Source organism: Rhinatrema bivittatum, chromosome 11 (genome assembly GCF_901001135.1).
Source record: "Rhinatrema bivittatum chromosome 11, aRhiBiv1.1, whole genome shotgun sequence".
Classification (NCBI taxonomy): domain Eukaryota; kingdom Metazoa; phylum Chordata; class Amphibia; order Gymnophiona; family Rhinatrematidae; genus Rhinatrema; species Rhinatrema bivittatum.
Window position 1 is genome coordinate 51499593 of NC_042625.1, and position 21572 is coordinate 51521164.

Here is a 21572-nt window from a genome sequence, read left to right on the forward strand (position 1 = left end):
TCGCGCCATTTCATGCCACGTGGGCATTCTTGTGCGGCTTGTGGAGACTCGGGGAGCCGACTCTCCCGCAAGAGTCTCTGCTCCCGTTGTCTTCCCAGGGGCGAGGGACCCTCGCGGAAGCCAATGTCAGGCAGGAGCTCCCGCCCGCGTAGCACCTCGGAGGAGCCGGCAGCCAAACGTTTTCGGCCAGGCATGCTCGGGGAAGCAGCGGTGGCCATTTTGAATGCATTGGAGTCCGATGCAGGGCTGGGAGGAGGAGGTGGTTCCTTCTCTCTCCCCACCGGCATTAAGCCCAGAAAAACAGCACGATTCGAGTGCTCATACAGCCCCTCCCTCGAATTTGGCTCCTGGGGGACCGTTAAAGAGACAGCCCCCTTTTTCATCCCAGTTCATTCTATTAATGCATAAAGCCTACCTGGAGGCTGAAGCAGACCTAGCTAATGCAGGGGCTGTAACTACCAGACCTTTTCCTCCAGTTCCGGACATGGGAATTTCTGGGCCAAGGATCCCTGTTCCTACTACGTCTACCGAGGTCCCTGAGTCCTCGGCCCTTGCGGATCTTTCTCTTACGGACCTGGCCAATTTGGGGATCAATGGAGGTGCAGATGTTCCTATCCCAGTCGAGGGGGATGATCCATAGGTGCTACGTTTATTCAGTAAGGAGCAGTTGGACCCCCTGATTCCGCATGTACTCGGAGAACTGGAAGTTTCCCTGCCTTCGACGGTCCTAGACCCCTCCCCAGGGGATTCGGTTTTATCCGGACTTTTTTCTCCTCCCCAAACTTTTCCTTTTCATCCGAAACTTTTTCAAATTGTTTCTAAGGAATGGGATTTTCCAGAAGCATCCTTAAGGGTCAGTAGGGCCATGGAAAAGCTCTACCCGTTACCCCTGGAATCTTTGGATCTCCTCATGACCCCTCAGGTAGACTCAGCGGTTATGGCTGTAGTCAAACATACTACCATCCCTGTCACTGGGGGGACTGCCCTTAAGGATCTTCAGGATAGAAAATTGGAAATTTTACTTAAGCGCATTTTTGAAGTTTCAGCCTTGGGGGTAAGGGCTGCTGTTTGCAGCAGCCTTATGCAGAGGGCTACCCTCCGCTGGGTTCAACAATTGCTCATGTCACAGGAACTTTCTCCTGAAGAGACTGAACAGGCGAATCGTATGGAGTCGGCAGTCGCTTTATACGACTGATGCTTTATACGGCTGATGCTTTATACGATCTTCTCAGAACATCCGCTTGCACGATGTCCTCGGCAGTCTCAGGCAGGAGACTGTTATGGCTCCGCCATTGGGCGGCGGACTCTACCTCTAAGTCTCAGCTAGGTTCCTTTCCATTCAAGGGTAAGCTGCTGTTTGGCGAACAGTTGGAGCAACTTATTAAGGACTTGGGAGACAATAAGGTCTACAAGCTCCCGGAGGACAAGCCCAAGGCTTCTCGGTTTGCAGGGGCCTTTCGGGGGTCGCTTTCACGGTCAATGGCGTTTTCGTGCCGGAAGGGGAACATCCTTCGCTTCACAGCAGACACCTTCCAGGTCTCAGACATGGGCGCATTCCTTTCGTGGCAGGCGACCTCAGCGTGGTGGGACCTCGCACACCTTTACCCCCTCTAAGACTTCACAATGAAGGGGCGCCGACCCATTCCTTTATCCCAAGGATCGGGGGACATCTCTCCCAATCTTACGAGGAATGGGTCAAGATAACCTCGGACCAGTGGGTCCTAGACAATATAAATCAAGGCCACGCTTTTGGATTTTGTTCGCCCACTTCGGGAGTGTTTTCTGATATCTCCCTGTGGTCCTCGGGAGAAGCAACAGATTATTCATCAGACGTTATCTCGGCTCCGAGATACTCCATTTATTTTGTGGTTCCCAAGAAGGAAGGATTGTTTTGACCAATATTGGACTTGAAGAAAGTCAACCTACAGTTGCGAATCCCGAGATTCCGTATGGAGACTCTGAGATCAGTCATTGCAGCCGTCCACAAGGGAGAATTTTTGGCTTCTTTGGATTTAGCGGAAGCGTATCTTCACATAAGAATACGAGAACATCATCAAAGGTTTCTACGATTCATGGTGCTGGGCGAACATTACCATTCTGTGCACTTCCCTTTCGCCTTGCGACAGCTCCCCTTGTATTCACCAAGGTGATGGTGGTGGTAGCGGCAAGCCTTCGCAGAGAAGGAATATTGGTGCATCCCTACCTGGACGACTGGTTAATTCGCGCAAAGTTGGAGAAGCTTTGCAAGGCAGCGGTACAGGCAGTCTTGCATCGCCTACACGCCCTAGGATGGGTGGTCAACTTTGCCAAAAGTCACCTGGTGCCATTGCAAGTCCTGGAATTTTTGGGGGCGCGCTTCGATACAGCGGTGGGGAAAGTTTTCCTACCACTAGCGCACGCAGAAAAGTTGATGAGCCAGGTAAGAACCTTGTTGGATCTCCCTTTGCCAACCATGTGGGATTACTTGCAGGTTCTTGGTTCTATGGCATCTACCCTGGAATTGGTACCGTGGGCCTTTACTCATTTACGACCCTTGCAAAGAGCCCTTCTGTCTCGTTGGGACCCCAGGTCGGAAGAGTTTCACCCACCCTTGCCATTGCTAGAACCAGCGAGATCCAGCCTCGAATGGTGGTTGGTTCCTCATCATTTGTTTCAGGGTGTGGACCTGGAAACTCCTCAATGGATCATAGTCACAACAGATGCCAGCTTGACTGGTTGGGGAGCGGTTTGCAGTCCCGATCGACACAGGGCCAATGGTCGCCACTCTAAGCAAAGTGGTCCATAAATCGGTTGGAGACCAGAGCAGTCAGGTTGGCGCTGTATCAATTTCTACCAGTTTGTTCGTCACCAAGCAGTTTGGATACTCTCCGACAATGCAACCACCGTCACTTACATCAACCGTCAGGGGGGCACCAGGAGTCACCCGGTAGCCTCCGAAGCGGCCAAGTTGATGGCTTTGGTGGAACATCATCTGTCTCGCATAGCTGCGTCTCATATCGCCAGGGTGGACAACATTCAGGCGGATTTCCTCAGCAGGCAGTGGTTAGATCCCGGAGAATGGGAACTGTCCAACGAGGCGATGCGAATAGTAACACGCTGGTGGGGAATCCCTCGACTGGACCTGATGGCAACTCGTTCGAACACGAAAGCGGCTCGGTTTTTCAGCCGCAGAAGAGAACACTGGTCAGAAGGAGTGGATGCCCTGGTTCTACCGTGGCCTCTAGACATTCTCCTATACGTGTTTCCTCCGTGGCCCTTGGTGGGCAAGATTCTTCGGCGCATAGAGTATCACCGGGGACCGGTTATTCTGGTGGCCCCATTGTGGCCGAGACGACCGTGGTTTGCAGACCTGATCAACCTAAAGGTGGATGGTCCTCTACGTCTAGGTCACCTACCGAAACTACTGCGTCGGGGTCCGGTATTTTTCGATCAGGCGGATCGCTTTTGTCTAGCGGCCTGGCTTATGAGAGGAGACAATTAAGAAAGAAAGGATATCCCGAGGTGGTTATTACTACTCTTTTGAGGGCTCGTAAGAAGTCTACATCGCTTACCTATGTTAGAGTGTGGAAGGTGTTTGACTCTTGGTGTAGCGGGTTGAAGGTGTCCCCGCGTAAGGCTACCATAGTTCACATCCTTGCCTTCCTCCAGGATGGGTTGAAGAAAGGCTTAGCCTATAGCTCGCTTAGAGTGCAGGTATCAGCTTTGGGCTGTTTACGGGGTAAGATTGAGGGGTCCTCCATTGCTTGTCATCCCGATGTGATTCGTTTCTTGCGTGGAGCTAAGCATTTGCACCCACCAGTACGGGTGTTTGTCCTTCATGGAATTTAAATTTGGTACTCCGCGGTCTTTGCAACGCTCCGTTCGAGCCTCTTAAACGGGCCACGTTAAAGGATTTGACTCTAAAAACGATTTTTCTGGTAGCTATTTGTTCAGCTAGGCGTATTTCTGAGCTCCAAGCTTTGTCGTGTAGAGAACCGTTCTTACGTATTTCAGATTCCGGCATCTCTCTTCGTACGGTACCTTCCTTTCTTCCGAAGGTAGTTTCCTCTTTCCATGTCAATCAGTCTGTGGAGTTACCGGCCTTTTCAGTCGGGGATAACAGTTCTCCTCAGGGTTGGGAGATGCGGAAGCTGGATGTCCGGGTACTTCTTCAATACTTGGAAGTTATTAACCCCTTTCGGCTGTCTGATCATCTTTTCATGTTATGGGGCGGTCCGAAGAAGGGTAGTAAGGCTTCAAAGGCCACTATTGCCCGTTGGCTGAAGGACGCGATTGCTTCTACGTACATATGTCATGGAAGTTCAGTACCGGATGGGCTTAAAGCTCATTCTATCCGATCCCAAGCGGCATCTTGGGCTGAAAACCAAGGTGTTTCTCCATAAGAAATCTGCAGGGCAGCAACTTGGAAATCATTGCACACTTTTACTAAACATTATCGCTTAGATGTCTGAGCTCCAGATGTCGATTCTTTTGGTAGCAGTGTGCTTAGAGCGGGACTCTCTGGGCTCCACCCCATTTAGGGCAGCTTGGGTACATCCCAGCAGTCTGGACTGATCCTGGTACGTACAGGGAAAGGAAAATTAGTTTCTTACCTGATAATTTTCGTTCCTGTAGTACCTAGGATCAGTCCAGACGCCTGCCCAGCATCATTTCGTTCATCCAGTAGAGTCCGCTCGTCGTTATTTCTCTTTTACATTTGCAGATATTGCTGTTTCTACGGCCCAATTCCAAAACTTATTCAGCTACGGTTGCTTTTGTTCTTGTTCGAACAGAAGGTTTTTTGTTATATGTGTTGCTCAAACTTGATGTTAAGACAGGTTACTTTTCTTGATCTAGTCATTAGTTATGGACTTCTTCTGCTTTGATAGTAATTATACTGAAGGGGACGCAGGTGGCACACCGGTATGTAAGGGGGGTGCCTTTTCAGTTTTCTCTGACTCCATCTGCTGGAGGGGAGGCATAACCCAGCAGTCTGGACTGATCCTAGGTACTACAGGAACAAAAATTATCAGGTAAGAAACTAATTTTCCTTAACATAACTATCAAATGGTTTAGATCATATCTAAGTAACAGATACTTCCAAGTTCAAATCAAAGACGTAATGTCAGAAAAAATACACCTACAAACAGGAGTACCACAACGGTCAGCCCTATTACACTCTTTAACATATACCTGTTACCGTTACGCCACCTACTGGCCGGTCTGGGCATCACACACTATATATACGCTGACGATATTCAATTAATACTACCCACTGACGAAACTATTGAAAAAACATTAAACATAGCTAATATGTATCTTGACATCATAAAACAATTACTAAACCAAATGGAGCTAGTAATCAATATAGACAAAACAGAATTCCTACATTTAGAACGCAAAAAGACTGAGATCATTCAAAACATAATCACAATCAAAAACAACCAAAAAATAGAACTAGCAGAGAAAGTACGGAACCTAGGAGTAATAAGTGACACAGAACTAAGCTTAAAGCAACATATATCTTTAAAAGTGAGAGAAGGATACACCAAACTCATGGTTCTCAGAAGACTCAAACCACTTCTAACAACTACCAACTTTCGTTCAGTATTACAAGCGCTGATTTTTGCAAGCACCGACTATTGTAATGCCCTACTACTAGGACTACCATACACATCACTCAGACCACTACAAATTTTACAAAACACTGCTGCAAGAATTTTAACCGGTAAAAGTAAAAAAGACCACATCACCGAAACCCTAGCTGAGTTACACTGGTTACCCGTTGAGCAAAGAATACAGTACAAAACTCTATGCACCATATATAAATTAATACATAACGAAAAAGCGGAATGGCTTAACACAGCCCTCCGCGAACACGTCCCTAACAGAAACCTGAGATCAGCAAACAAAGCACTCCTTACTATTTCATCAATCAAAACAGCAAGACTAACACAAGTAAGAGAAAGGGTGCTATCCCTGGCAGGACCCATACTGTGGAACCTCCATGCCCTTGGAATTAAGATTACAAAGAGACAGCAAAACCTTTAGAAAAAGCTTAAAAACCTGGCTATTTAAGCAAGCTTATCAAATAGAGAAGGGGGAATAAAAAAAACAAACCGGCAAAGTGCAAGGTACGAACAAATGAACATCAACACACACCAACGTAATCAATATGTGTGTAGCTGTATTTTTATTTTTATTTTATCTTCTCGTTCATCACTATAAGATAAAGTGACAATTATAAAGACAATATTGTATTCAAAACAGATAGAAAGATCTGGACAGTATTTTATCACAAACCAATTATTATTGTTTAAAAACTATGTCCCGAACCATTATGGCACCTGTGTAAATTAATATATTTCAGCATCATTATTTTATGTGCCCTACTGTAAACAGTTGTGATGGTACCCATCTTAACGACGGTATAGAAAAGATTTAAATAAATAAATAAAAGAGGAATGACTGAGAGGGGAGGTAAGGAATTGAGGGAAAGCAGTAAGAGGGAAGGAAAGGGAGGAGTAGCAAGAGGGAAGAAAAGGTGGTGAATGAGTTAGGGGGAAGGGAAAGGGGTGAGAGGGAAGGGGATTAGTGAAAGGGAGGGGAAGGAAAGGAAATGGACAAGTGAAAAGGGTGAGGGGAGGGAAGGAATTGAAAGGAGTGAAGGAAGAAAGGAGTGAGAAGGGGAAGGGAAGGGGTGAATGAGAGGGAGGAGAAAAGGGAAGGGTAGTGAGTAAGAGAGAAGCAGCAGGAACAATGTTGGCAGTGAGAGAATGACTGTGAGACTGCTGGGGATGGAAGGGGGGGTAGTGAGGGGTGAGTATGAGACTCCTTTCTCGTTTGTGTGTGTATGAGAGTATAGGTGGGTGTGCGTGTGGTGAGAGAGCATGGGGGGGGGGGGGGCTCTGTGTGTGTGTGCCTGAGAGTGAGAACCTGTGTGTGTGTATGAGGGAAAGCATGTGAGAGTGAGAGCCTGTGTGTTGGTTTGTGAGAGAGAGAGAGGGAGATGTTAGAGTCCATATTAGGAGTTACCACCATCATAGTGGAAAATACTTTGAAATCCTCTTTTCAGTATGTGGTGTCAGTCAAAAGAAAAACCAATGTTAGGAATTATTAGGAAAGGAATGGACAATAAAATGGCATTTGTCATAGTGCCTCTTTATCATTCCATGGTAAGGCTGCACAAAGGAGGTAATTTTCAAAGAAGTTATGTGAGTAAACATAACATACTATCTTAGCAATTTTCAAAAGCCATTTTACGTGTGTAAAGTGCATTTACACGTGTAATGAGAAATTGCTACCTAACTGATAATTTCCTTTTCTCTAGTGAAGACAGGTTAATCCACGACCAGTGGGTTATGCACCTCTACCAGCAGATGGAGACAAAGCAAAACTGATGTCATGCTATATATACCCCTGTACTGAAATCAGCCTGCCAGTATTCTCTGCAAAAGCCAACTGTGGACAAACTAACAACACTTAATTATAACTTTTAACCAGCAATTATTCAAGTACTCAGTCAATGGAAACACTGAGCTCAGACAAAGAGGGTAACATCACTAATCTAGGGACTAAAACTGAAATTTAACAGTTATCCCCAAACACGCAGCCACTCAGGAGGACCATAGACACACAAATCGGCAGCCAAGAGTGAGAAGGTGGATTAACCGGTCTTCACTAGAGAAAAGGAAATTTTCCGCAAATAAGCAGTCTGAATTAGCCATGATGTCTGAGGGAACGTGAATTGGCCGCTGGCCGTGGCAAGCCGCAACTGGGGCCAGTCACTCACCGGCGTGGTGGGCCGAACCACCGACGTTGAGGCCCAGCGTCGGCGGGCTTTTCCTGCGGCAGTGACTGCTGCTTACCAGCATGGTTGCGGCGTCCTCTCCGCGCGGCTAGCTCCGCCCCCCTGGGGTTCCCTAGGGCCGCTCGCGTGGCAGTAGCCTGGAATTAAAGGAGCCTCTACAGGAAATAGGTTGGGCTCCTTCCTGTAGGCTCCATCTTCGGGGAACTATTTAAGGCAAGGTCTGTGCCTTCAGACCTTGCCTTGGCTTCTTGGCTCCTGTGGTCTTGTCCCTGTACTCTGTTCCTGTGATTGACCTCCCGTGCTTGACTTCCTGACTGGCTGCTGTTCTTCCTTGGTATCTGATCCTGGACTGGCTTCTGACTTTGTTTGGTTCTTGATCCCTGGACTGGCTGCGGAGTATCCTTTGGTTCCCGATCCCTGGACTGGCTGCGGAGTATCCTTCAGTTCTTGATTCCTGGACTGGCTGAGGAGTATCCTTGGGTTCTTGTTCCCCTGGCCAACCCTTGACTACCCGTATCGACCTGCTGGAGGCGCCAGCTCAGCCTTTGAATCGTACGACCTGCGGGAGGCATCAGCTATCTGGACCACACGACCTGCTGGAGGCGCCAGCTCAGCTTTTTGAATCGTACGACTTGTTGGAGGCGCCAGCTATCTGGACCACACGACCTGCAGGAGGCGCCTGCATCCAGATTGCCCTCGTCCGCCTCTCGAGATCTTCTGAGTTGGCCTCACCTTCCGACGATAGAACATTGACACACTACGTCGGATCAAGGGTCCACCTCCCGAGTCATAACAGGAACGTCCTCCGGTCCTCTAGGTGGCAGAGCTCCTCAAAGCATTTGCCTTGTGTGCATGTGGGTATCATATACTTCTGGCTTCAAAGAGGCACGCTCAATCTGGTCGTGGACAGTTTCTTTACTCTGATCATGACAAAGAGATGCCTCTTCCTACTGCCTCCTCCACGGCCGTCTGCTGGCCGAGGCAGTGGCATGACGTGACGTGAGGGTATGTAGCGATGACCACATGGCAGCTTTGCATGTGTCTAGAATAGGCACTTCGCTTAAGTAGATGATGGACATCGCCATTGCTCTGACTTGCTGGCCTTCGGTACAGTGTTCAGGGCTTCTGATCTCTTGTTGGAACAGAACAGCATGGATTGAGAGATCCAAGACGAAAGAGCTCTTTTGGAGACTGAAAGCCCGGGGCATTCAAGTTGAGGGAAATGAAGAGTTGACCAGCCCTGGATGACGAGTGTGTGCAACGCTTGTAATAAGCTAGGGCACGTTTTCAGCCCGATGTGTGAAGCTGCTTCTCTGCTTCAGTCTTCTCTGGCTTCGGAAAGAAGGGGTTGGTAGGATGGTAGTCTGGTTGAGGTGAGACAACCTTGTGGAAAGAAGGAGGGATGTGTTTGCGATATCACCTTAACATGGTGAGACTCCAGGTATGATATATAGTGGACCTATGCTTGTAGTTCACTGACCCTCCTTGCTGAGGTAAGGGTGGCTAAGAAGAAAACTTTCTAGGAGAGTTCTCTTGGACGACAGCTGTCCAAAGGTTCGGCGGGTGGGAGCATCAGTTGCTCTAGGACTAGGTTTAGGTCCCATGGGACCGGAGCGTCTGAATGGGTGAGCTCGGCCTAAGGATGCCGTTCATGAACCTGGAAACCAGCAGGGTGGCTTGACATCAGGATGTCATTATGAGGGTTGTGGTAGGCTGCGATGGCGCTGACATGAACTCTGACAGATGCCGCTGCCAATCTTGCCAGGTATAGCGAGAGAAAGTATTCTAATAGGCATTCCAGGGAGCAGGAGGAGGGGTCCACACTGAGTACTTCGCGCCACTTTGAGTGTCTGATCCATTTGCCCTGGTAGTTCTTCCTGGTGGAACACTTCCTGGAAGACACCCTCTTGGATCTGCACCAGTAAGTTAAGATGCGTCAATACTGTCCTTTCAATCTTCCCGCTTGTACCCTTCACTACATCCTGGTCCTAAATGGAGTCGATCTTCATTCCGAGTGGCTCGTTTATGCATGGAAACTTTATGCTCAGGGATAATAGCAGTACAGTTGGGGGAATTTTTTTTATGTCTCTGGATTTGTCAGAGACATATCTACATATTCCCATTCAGCTGGAGCATCAACGGTTTCTACGGCTTGCTGTTTTGGGGTGACATTATCAGTTTCGAACACTACCTTTCAGTTTGGCCACCGCACCCAGGATCTAGTGGTGTAGCGGCAGTGCCAAGAAAGGATGGCATTCTGGTCCACCTGAACCTAGACCTTTGGCTAATTTGGGCTAAGAGCATGGTAGAGAGTCCTCAAGCCTCGTGCAAGGTGGTCTCTCCTTGCTGCAGTAACTAGATAGGGTGGTGAATTTGGCCAAGAGCAATTTACAGACGCTGGAGTGTCTTGATGATCGTTTCAACATGAAGGAAAGCAGGGTATTCCTGCCAGAGGCTGCATTCAGAAACTGGTAACACAGGTGCAGCTACTGCAGAAGCAGTTCACCTGGGGGTTTGGTCTTACCTGCAGGTGCTCAGCTAATACCAGGAAGATGGTAAAGCATTTTGTTGCAATTTAGCATAAAACCAATGCAAAATCAAATTTAACATCTAAGACTAAGGTAAAATTTTGCATCAGGATTCTTTAAGCATGAATAAGCAAATGGGAGACAACTAAAACAATAGTAGGGCTTAGATGAAAGAAAATATAGGTCTTCAAAGCTAGAGTTTATGGTGATCATGTTAGGGCTGCGAACTGAAAAATTACTGCTCCACTAGAAGGCTGATGAGTCTTTTAATGGATCATCTGGAGCTGAGTGGATTTTCTTGGTTGTGAGATGGTTCTGGGGGCAGGAGGCAATGGTATTTCCCATCCTGAGAAGGAGTGGGGAGATACATGAGGGCTGCAACAGGGATGGTGGAGGGTGGAGAAAGAAGATATCTGGGCAAAGAGTGAGAGGGCTATGTTCTCTTGTGGCTTCCATCCTCCCCTAATGAAACATCAATGTGGGATGAGTGGGGAGTACATGGTGAATACATTTCAGCCCTGGTGAGAGAGGCTTGGAAGAATTTTCAAATCCCTATGGATCAACCAAAGAAAAAACTTTTATTGGGGCCTCTTTGAATATTCTTAAAAAAAAAAAAAAAAAAAAGACAAAAAAATAATCTAAGCAAAAACACAAGAAAATACTTGCGCAACAGATTAAAACAGTAAAGGCAAAAGAATAGATTCAATTCTAGTGATTTTTTTTTTTTTTTTAAATCTGAAAAGCAAGATGATGTAATGAGCTTACTAAAGTGTAAAAGCATTTTATTGTTTGTTTGGCAACTGAATGGAGAAATTACAACTTACCTGATAATTTCCTTTCCTCTAAGGAAGGCAGGCCAGTCCACACCAGTAGGTTATGCAATCCTACCAGCAGATGGAGACTGAATAAAACTGACTTGCTGACATCACTGTCATATATACCGCCAGTATGTCTAGAAAAGCCAAACTGTGGACAGACTGATTTATACTGGAAGATGACTATTAACTATCAACAACTCATGCTCCCAACTAACCGGGAAACACTGAGCTCAGCAAAAACATTTTAGGGTCTGGTTCTTTAACTTACCAGTCCTTCAAACGAATCAAAAGATATAATACTCTGAATCATCCGCATATAAAGGATGAATTAAAAGCAAGTAGGCAGTGCAGGGTGGGTTGTGGATTGACCAGCCTTCCTTAGAGAAAGGAAATTATCAGGTACGTAGTAATTTCTCCTTCAGCACTCAGGCAGGTCAGTCCTGAAAAGGGTGGGAGGCTACCTGCAGTCCTGACAACACTGCATACCCGAAAGCCGCGTCGTTCTGAGCCTTAATGTCCAAGCGGTAATATCTGGAGAAGGTATGTAAGGATAACCACGTCGCTGCCTGACAAATCTCGAAAGGAGACAACAACCAAATCTCTGCCCAAGAGACTGCCTGAGTTTTAATGGAATGTGCCTTGACATGTCTAGACCGTTAATGATTGAGGAGTTAAAGGGGCACTTAGAGAAGATAAGGCCATCGCAGAAAGATTAAACGATTTCTTTGCTTCGGTGTTTACTGAAGAGGATGTTGGGAAGATACCTGTACCGGAGAAGGTTTTCATGGGTAATGATTCAGATGGCCTGAACCAAATCACGGTGAACCTAGAAGATGTGGTAGACCTGATTGATAAACTGAAGAGTAGTAAATCACCTGGACCAGATGGTATACACCCCAGGGTTCTGAAGGAACTCAAAAATGAAATTTCAGCCCTATTGGTAAAAATTTGTATCCTATCATTAAAATCATCCATTGTACCTGAAGACTGGAGGTTGGCTAATGTAACCCCAATATTTAAAAAGGGCTCCAGGGGTGATCCAGGAAACTACAGACCAGTTAGCCTGACTTCAGTGCCAGGAAAAATAGTGGAAAGTGTTCTAAATATCAAAATCACAGAACATATAGAAAGACATGGTTTAATGGAACGAAGTCAGCATGGCTTTAACCAAGGCAAGTCTTGCCTCACAAATCTGCTTCACTTTTTTGAAGGAGTTAATAAACATGTAGATAAAGGTGAACTGGTAGATGGGGTGTATTTGGATTTTCAGAAGGCATTTGACAAAGTTCCTCATGAGAGGCTTCTAGGAAAAGTAAAAAGTCATGGGATAGGTGGTGATGTCCTTTCATGGATTACAAACTGGCTAAAAGACAGGAAACAGAGATTAAATGGACAATTTTCTCAGTGGAAAGGAGTGGGCAGTGGAGTGCCTCAGGGATCTGTATTGGGACCCGAGCTTTTCAATATATTTATAATTGATCTGGAAAGAAATACGACAGAGTGAGGTAATCAAATTTGCAGATGATACAAAATAATTTAGAGTAGTTAAATCACAATCAGATTGTGATAAATTGCAGGAAGAACTTGTGAGACTGGAAAATTGGGTTTCCAAATGGCAGATGAAATTTAATATGGATAAGTGCAAGCATAGGGAAAAATATCCCATGCTATAGTTATACAATGTTAGGTTCCATATTAGGAGCTACCACCCAAGAAAGAGATCTAGGCATCATAGTGGATAACACATTGAAATTGTCAGTTCAGTGTGCTGCGGCAGTCAAAAAAGCAAACAGAATGTTGAATTATTAGAAGGGGAATGGTGAATAAAACGGAAAATGTCATAATGCCTCTGATCGCTCAATGGTGAGACCACACCTTGAATACTGTGTACAATTTTGGTCGCCGCATCTCAAAAAAAATATATAGTTGCAATGGAGAGGGTACAGAGAAGGGTGACCAAAATGATAAAGGGGATGGAACAGCTCCCCTATGAGGAAAGACTAAAGAGGTTAGGACTTTTCAGCTTGGAGAAGAGACTGCTGAGGGGGAGGATATGATAGAGGTGTTTAAAATCATGAGAGGTCTAGAACGGGTAAATGTGAATCGGTTATTTACTCTTTCAGATAATGGAAGGACTAGGGGACACTCCATGAAGTTAGCATGTGGCACATTTAAAACTAATTGGAGAAATTTCTTTTTCACTCAACGCACAATTAAACTCTGGAACTGGTTGCCCGGGGATGTGGTTAGTGCAGTTAGTTTAGCTGTATTTAAAAAAGGATTGGATAAGTTCTTGGAGGAGAAGTCCATTACCTGCTATTAATTAAGTTGACTTAGAAAATAGCCACTGCAATTACTAGCAACAGTAACATGGGATAGGCTTAGTTTTTGGGAACTTGCCAGGTTCTTATGGCCTGGATTGACCACTGTTGGAGACAAGATGCTGGGCTTGATGGACCCTTGGTCTGACCCAGGATGTCATGTTCTTAGGCAATGGTACATCCACATAGGCAGCCATGATGATTTCCTTCACCCAATGTGCTTTTTCTTAGTGTTTACACAGATTCAGAATAAGTGGGTTATGCACCTGTACCAGAAGATGGAGATGGAGCAAAGCTGACATCACAGTATGTATATTCCTGTAGTGACAGCCTGCAAGTATTCACTGTCTCCAGCAGATGGTGGACGTGCATCTCCCTACTGGGGATTGCTTAAAGCTTTCAGAAGGAGAAAAGAAAGAAAATTAATTCACCCCCCTCTCCTGTGGTGTTATCATATGGTCCCTCCCTCTTTTGAGAATTCCTGAGGTCGATATATACTGGATTTTCCCTTGGATGGGTGCCTTGATCTGGTAGCTGGTTTTTAGCCGGCGTGGACTTAGCTGTAAAAGACAGCTGAAAGGCAAGTGGGTGCAGGAAGCAGAGAGTGGCGGTGATGGTATATGCCCTCTCCTCCCGCAGCCGGAGACTGACTCTGTACTCAGCTGGGATGGGCTGAGCTCATTTAAAGCAAAAAAAAAAGAGGAGGGCTGTTTGTAGGGATTCCTCTTTCTTCCGGTCTCCATGCTTGGCGCACCAATTCTTTGTGCGTTCCTGCCTCTGATGGAGTTTAGGGGATGTGGGCAGCCTGGCGGGTTGAGCAGCCTTTTAAAGCTAGTTCCTGCTCTTAGGCTTATCACTTTGCACTGCATCGTAGGCCGCGGCGGCCTTTTCGCGCAGTTTTTCCTGCACGTTAAGCTGCCCTCTTCAGGATTGTCGGTTTGTGCGAGTGTGTCCGGCTGTGCGCCCAGTTTTTGGACGCTTAGTTGGAAGCCTGCTTGGGCATCCATTTCGAGGCACACACTTACCTATACGCACAATCTGAGCAGCATTGAGGGGGCTGTTTTTGGGCGCTCATCGAGGCACAGGGCTGTACACCTAAATCTTGGACACCTATTTTTTTTTTTTTGCAGCACGAGCACAGCTGGACGCACACCTTTCAGTCTCCTGGTATGCGTACTAACAGACTGATGGCACCTATAGCTAAGAAACCTAAGTGCCTTACCCTCAATGCTGCTTGTTATATTCAGGCATCTCAGCTTGGCGTTCCCTCTAACTTGTTCCAGCACTGCTTGGAGACTCAGGGAGAATTGCCTTAGTCTGATTTTACTAAGCCCGGTTCTTCCCAGCCTGATGCGGGCCTGAATAAAGACATGTCAGAAGAGACGCCTGACTTTGGAACTCCCTTAACTGGTTCGTCAGCGGGGAAAGGTAGTTCAGTGGGCACAGGACATGGATCCTTCTGCCTTTTCTTGGGTGGAATTTTTTCAAGGATTGCAGTCCTTTCTTCTGGAGCAAACCTCTGCCCCAACCAATCTTGCCAGGTCAGGTGGTGACCTCCCACATGCCTGGTGCTGTGGTTAAGCGTTGAGGTACACCTAGATCGGCAGCCAGTCTTCCCGATAAGGGACCCAGATGGCACGGAAGATGTCGCCAATCCTTACTCCCTGGAGGATGGGGAAATTCCTCCAGGATTGGAACCATATAGAACTATGTTGCAGTTCTTTCATAGAGTTGAGTTTACTGATATTGAAGATGCAGGTAATCCCTGGGGCTGAATCCATGTCTGAGCCAAAGAAAAGATCCCTGTTATAGAGACCATTCAAGAATTGATTGATCTTGAGTGGGGCACCCCGGAAGCTAATTTCAAAAGGGTCAAGTCTTGGAAGGAATGTACCCCCTGGATCCAGCTTCTGTTCTTCCTAGATGAATGATGTAGATTACTGTCTATGTATTGTCTAACAGTAGTATGACCGGATGAGCTTCCAGTTGTTCAGTGAAGCACAAACATGTTAGTAGGACTACACGCGCTCCCAGTGCCTGATAGAGATATGATATGAGAATCAAGTAGCCCAATATCTCCAGGGAAATCCCTTCCCTGAGATGATATGCCTGTAATACCATTGCAACTGTACCCTTACTGGCAGGAGCAAGTGAAATCACACTATTCTGCGACTGCGGACGCCACCGGGAGAGCAACTTGCGCTGAAGAGGCTGCAAGCGCGCTTAATGACCAGGGACAATATCCAAAATGGCTGCCATTGACCCCAGGAACTGAACAATGAACTCCTGACTGTGACTCTCTGGCAGAATTAGTCTGCCCCACTCCATGCCGGCCGCACACCAAAATACTCCAGCATCTGAGACTGTAAATCATCTCGATACGTGCCTCCTTTGTGCAGAGATGCCAGTACTACCACCATGACCTTGTAGAAAGTTCATGTGCACAATCACCAGCAATGAAGACGTGAGAATCTTCTCCAACACTAGTTTTTGTCTGGAAGGAGTTAAACACAAATGGCGCTCAACTGCCTTAAAAATGATAGAACAAAGGGGAATAGCGGCTCGCAATTTTTTTGATCTGGGAAACAGTAAGATGGCCTTCAAGTCCAACAGGCTCGTTAAGCTAGTCTCTACTGCCACTCTGTTCAGTAGAGAGTTGTAAGGAGAGATTATAGAAACATCCAGAGAAATTCCAGTATATAAGCATCCCTTATGTCAAAGACATAGTGGTCTGACTAATCCGGACCCACCTCTGAGCCAGTAGGTGAGTCTTTGGACCTTCATTGTGAAGATTGAGGAGCTCCAGTCTTGGAAGATGGCTCAGAAATGAAAACCCTAAAAGGGTAACCTCATGAGATTGGACCTGGAGCCCATAGCCAAAGCTGGCGTGTAGTAGAAATCATGGAAGCCACCTGTCTAATGGTCATCTGCACCATGTCACAGCTCGCATTGGCTAAGAATACAGTCTTCCCGGTTCTGTACCAAACTGCCAGCGGACCATGTTCCTTGGTTGTCTCCATAGAGACGGCACTAGTCCGAACTACCAGGAAGCAACAGGATGCAATCTGCAAATGATTTGCCATGGTCACAAGACCTGACTAAGGATAGCCTCAAACCTATCATGAGTATTGTGTAGAGCACCCTTGTTTTCGGCCAGGGAGCACAATCCCACTAAAGTGCGCCCTCTAATGAATTTAGGCTCAGAGGTGCTCCAAGGACAAATACTGAAATCGCACCCAGGATGGGAAAGAAAACATGACATTTCTTTTAAAATCTACCCCATAATGTGGCTCCAAATATGGAGGAATCTCCCCTTCATCCAGAAGGGAGAAACCCAAAGCCCCATGGGGGCATCTAACATAACGTCAAGCACAGCCTTCTGAACATCACCAGGACCGCCTCACTGCATTGCTTGCATGCAGTGGCTGAGAAGTGGGAGCCCCGAATCTTTGCTGGGCGACCCTGAAGAAAAACCTGAAGGCCCTAGGATTCATCATAGGAAAGGGAGGATAGGTCCATCCCGGAGCCCAAGACTAATATTGCTAGACTGACTCGCATCTCTCGTAGATGTCTCCCTCATGGGAAATCAAGACGGCAGAAACATATTCATTGTATCGCCTTCTGCCCCTTTTCCCTCAGACCAAGGGGATGGCCAGTGTCAACAAAAAACCATAGTAGGTAAATCATCTTGTCCAACCAGTGCTGACACAGTCACAGAGAAGGCGATGGCTCCATTGCCCTTATATGGCAAGCCGCATAAATATAATGACACCATACACAGTGCCAACTGTATTTTTATGACCTCACTAGAGCAGGTACTTTTGAAGACTCCTGCAAAAACTGCTTGTCTGGAAAGGTCCCACAGTGGGGCTTGAACTGGCATCAGCTGCACGGGGGAAGACTGGAATCTTAACCTGCAGGCCAACCATGTTAACAAAACATGTTAGCCATGGACGCCTTCACTCGCCCCTGGAACACAGACCTCCTATACGCATATCCCCAGATACCGCTGATAGCCAAAATTCTCGTGAAGCTACAACAGGACACAGGTCAATGATATTCATAGCCCCGTACTGGCCTCGACAAGTGTGGTTTCCCATGCTTCTCGACCTCTCAATCAGACAATCCATTCGCCTGGGCACAGCACCCACTCTCATAACTCAGAACCACGGCATGTTACGCCATCCAAACCTTCAGACCCTATCACTCACAGCCTGGATGTTGAAAGCTTGATCCTGCAACCGCTCAATCTCTCAACTAATGTCTCTCAAGTGCTTGTAGCTTCACGAAAGCCTTCCACACGAAAATCCTATCGTTCTAAGTGGAATAGATTTACCATATGGTGCTCGCAAAAAGGTATCGACCCTTTTTCCTGCCCCACTCCATCTCTTTTAGACTATCTTTGGCACCTTTCAGATTCTGGTCTCCAGACTTCCTCGGTGCGGGTACATCTGAGTCCAATCTCAGCGTACCACAAGGTAGTGGGGGATGCCCCGGTAACAGCGCAACCCCTTGTGAGCCGGTTTATGAGGGGCCTACTACAACATAAGCCCCCTCTATGGCCACCAGTCACTGAATGGGACCTAAATGTAGTACTTACAAGGCTCATGCACTCCCCGTTTGAGCCTTTGCACTCCTGCAATGTTAAATTTCTTACATGGAAAGTTCTTTTCCTAGTAACCATTACTTCTGCTCGAAAGGTTAGTGAATTACAAGCACTTGTCACATACTCACCCTACACAAGGTTCCTCCATGACAGAGTGGTCCTCCGTACTCACCCTAAATTCCTTCCCAAGGTGATTACTGACTTTCACTTGAATCAGTCTATAGTCTTGCCCACATTTTTCCCAAGGCCTCATTCTCACCAGGGCGAGAGGGTTTTACACACCTTGGACTGTAAATGTGCACTTGCATTTTACCTAGACCACACTGCAATCTATAGGAAATCCACCCAACTCTTTGTTTCTTTCCATAAAAACAAACCGGGAGTTCCAGTGAGCAAACAAACTCTCTCAAATTGGCTAGCAGACTGTATCCAATTCTTCTATGACAAAGCAGGCCTTCCTCTCCAGGGACGAGTGAAGGTGCATTCAGTAAGAGCCATGGCAACCTCAGTAGCACACTATCGTTCAGTATCGATTGCTGAGATCTGTAAAGCTGCAACATGGAGCTCTCTTCACACATTTGCAGCACATTACTGCCTGGACAAGGAAGGACGTCAAGACTCTGCCTTTGGCCAATCCGTCTTGAAGAACTTATTTCCAGTATAATCCCAACGCCTTCCACATCCACCTGTTGTAATTTTCAGGCTGCCTCAGTTTTACCAATAGTACACCAGTTGTTGTGCCCATTGCCCAAGTTGTACGCTGTTGGTCCAAACAAATATGAGTCAGCCTGTAGCTTGCTAATCACCACATGTGAGGACTAGCATCCTGCTTGTCCTGGGAGAAAGCAGAGTTGTTTACTTGTAACAGGTGTTCTCCCAGGACAGCAGGATGTAGTCCTCATGAAACCCACCCGCCACCCTGTGGAGTTGTGTCCGAAACGTTTTATTATTTTTTTGCTCGCACCTTTTGCTACAAACGAGACTGAAGGGAGACTCCTGTGGCTACAGGGATTATGACATGCTGGGGCATGCTCAGTGTGCCAGTCAAAAGTTCTAGAAACTTTGACAGAAAAGTTTTCCGTGATAGGGCTCCGTCTGCTGACATCACCCACATGTGAGGACTACATCCTGCTGTCCTGGGAGAACACCTGTTACAGGTAAGCAACTCTGCTTTCTTTTTGGTATTGTATTTTTCTATTAGAAGTATATCTTGTAATATATATTTTTTTCAATAAAAAAGTTTAAAAACAAAAACCAATGAAAATCTTACTCCAAATAATAAAACATTATCTTAAAAATTAACAATAGCAGAAGGAAAAAGCAATAAAAATGCTAAAAACTTCAAATGCGTAAGAAAAAATATTTTCAGGCACTTACGAAACGTAACATAATTTTTTCTTTCCTAATGGCCATATTCATGGTGCTACATAACTAAAAGCTGTTTGACCCATGAGGGAAGAGGAGCTATGAGTAAATCCCGTGGGGAAGAACATAAAATATGAGCTGATTTGTAAGGTCACAGATAATTGGCTAATTTATTGAGGGTTGCCTGTAGACAATACTTTAAAAACTAAGCATAGAATTTTAAATCTAATCCTAGAGGTCATAGGTGAGCAATGCAGCCATAGCCATAGGTGCCAGAAGACTCACTTGGCTAAAAGCCACTTATCTATTTCCTGTTAGTATTAGAACCCTCTTGTCCTCTTTTACATTTGGTTCTAACATTTGCATTTCTGTTTATAAGTCTATGAACTTTGCAAAGTTACAGAGCTTGGAGAAGCCCCTCTGACTTAGTATATGCTAGGGCAGGGCATGTGATCCCAATCAGTGTGACTTGCAATGGCTGTTGAACAGTTGTCAGAGGTAAATAAGCATTGCTGTTGGAAATCTCCTTTACAGTGCAATGTCTGTGGACCTTCAGTATTTAGGCAAATGGTGAGAAGCAGTGGCAGCTCCAGTCCTTGAGTGCTGCAAATGTATCTAATGCATATTCATGGTGGATATCCTGAAAACCTGACTGGCTTGTGGTGCTTGAGGACTGGCGTTGCCTTTCCCTGCTGTGGAAGCTTCAGTGTTGTCTGTCTTAGTGGGAAATCTCCATATTTGGAGCTGAGCTGCAATTCATTAAATGAAAAAATAAGAGACTGCTCTATCCAGTACCAGTACTAGTAGTACAGGAAAGTCCATTTTACTGCAGGCTCAGGGAAAACTTGGACAGTGGATCACAGATAACTGCCAGTTGGGTTGATGCTGGCAGTTGGAGGTAGCGAAGTACTATCCTGCGAAGTCACTGGTTCTGGGCAACTTGATGTGTGAGCATCACTAGCTTTGGAAGATGTTTAGATTATTAAAAAGCTTGGTGGTAAAATGTGGTACCACTGCTAGGTGTTGGATTAAGGATGGGAACTTGTATGCTCATCCCTCCAAGAAAGACAACAAAAACTGACTTGGATAAAGAATAATATGTTTATATTATATTCTATTGTATTTGTACCCTACCTGATCAATCACGTTTCTGTGGCTGGCAGCTGGATGGGCCAATTAGACTTTATCTGCTATCGTTGACTACATTACTATGTTCTGCAGTAATCTAAGTCTCCTTCTTGTCCCCTCTGGCCAGAACTAATCTGAGTGTGTTCTGTGCAGGGCCCAGATAATAACTCCTCAAAAGCGGAAATTTGAAGATGATGAAAGGCAGACCATACCAAATGTGTTGCAAGGAGAAGTTGCAAGATTAAATCCTAAATTTATGGTTAATTTGGATCCCTCTCATTGCAGTAATAATGGAACAGTTCACCTCATATGTAAACTGGGTAAGCAGGTGGTGCTTCATTATCATACAGATTGGGGAATTGCGAATGAAAGCTTTGAAGTGCTAGATCGCAAAGTGCCAGTTGTCTGAGGAAGCCTGCACTTAGGATACAAGATGGAAAAAGGCAGATGTCTTTCTTAAGATGCCCTCTGCCCTAGGGCAGAGGAGGGAAAGCACAAAGGAAACAGGACCTAGCAACATTGTGGGCAGTAAGGTAGCTGAGTTGAAACCAGAAGGCTATAACTCCTTGGACATCAACTGAGATAGTGTTGGCCAGGCAGAGCCAGGACCAGATATAAAGAATTATGCACGCCCCCAACACACCCTTTCACTTCTGCTCTGACACAGCACTTTTTTTTTTAGTAGCAAAGGCGCAGCCGTCCATATTGGGGTGGCAGCTTCAGCAAAGCGCACCCTCTTTTCTCTCTCTTTTTCCCTCCTATCTAGCATCCCACTTTCTCTTCCCCACCCTATGCCCAGCAATCCCTTTCTCTTCCCCATTCCACTCTGTGCCTTGAATCCCCCTTTTTCTCTCTCTACATTTTGCCCTGCATCCCCCTACCACTTGCCCTAGGTCTTCGTCTTTCTCTCCCCCCCCCCCCCCCCCATTATTCTTGCAGCCCCGCACCCCGTGCTCAGCAGCAGCATCCCCCTCTCTGTTTTGCCTCCCCAATCTACAGCCATAGTCCCTCCTTTGG

General features: G+C 46.2%; 1 protein-coding gene across 4 annotated transcripts in view; it reads left to right on the top strand.

Annotated features, from left to right (window-relative positions):
• MED15 (mediator complex subunit 15) overlaps positions 1-21572 on the top strand; it is a 211183-nt gene that overhangs the window by 167292 nt on the left and 22319 nt on the right. For all 4 annotated transcript variants that reach the window (XM_029571062.1, XM_029571059.1, XM_029571061.1 and 1 more), the window contains one exon: positions 20709-20875. In XM_029571062.1, coding sequence (XP_029426922.1) covers positions 20709-20875 — 167 coding nt within the window. The remainder of the gene's footprint in view (positions 1-20708; positions 20876-21572) is intronic.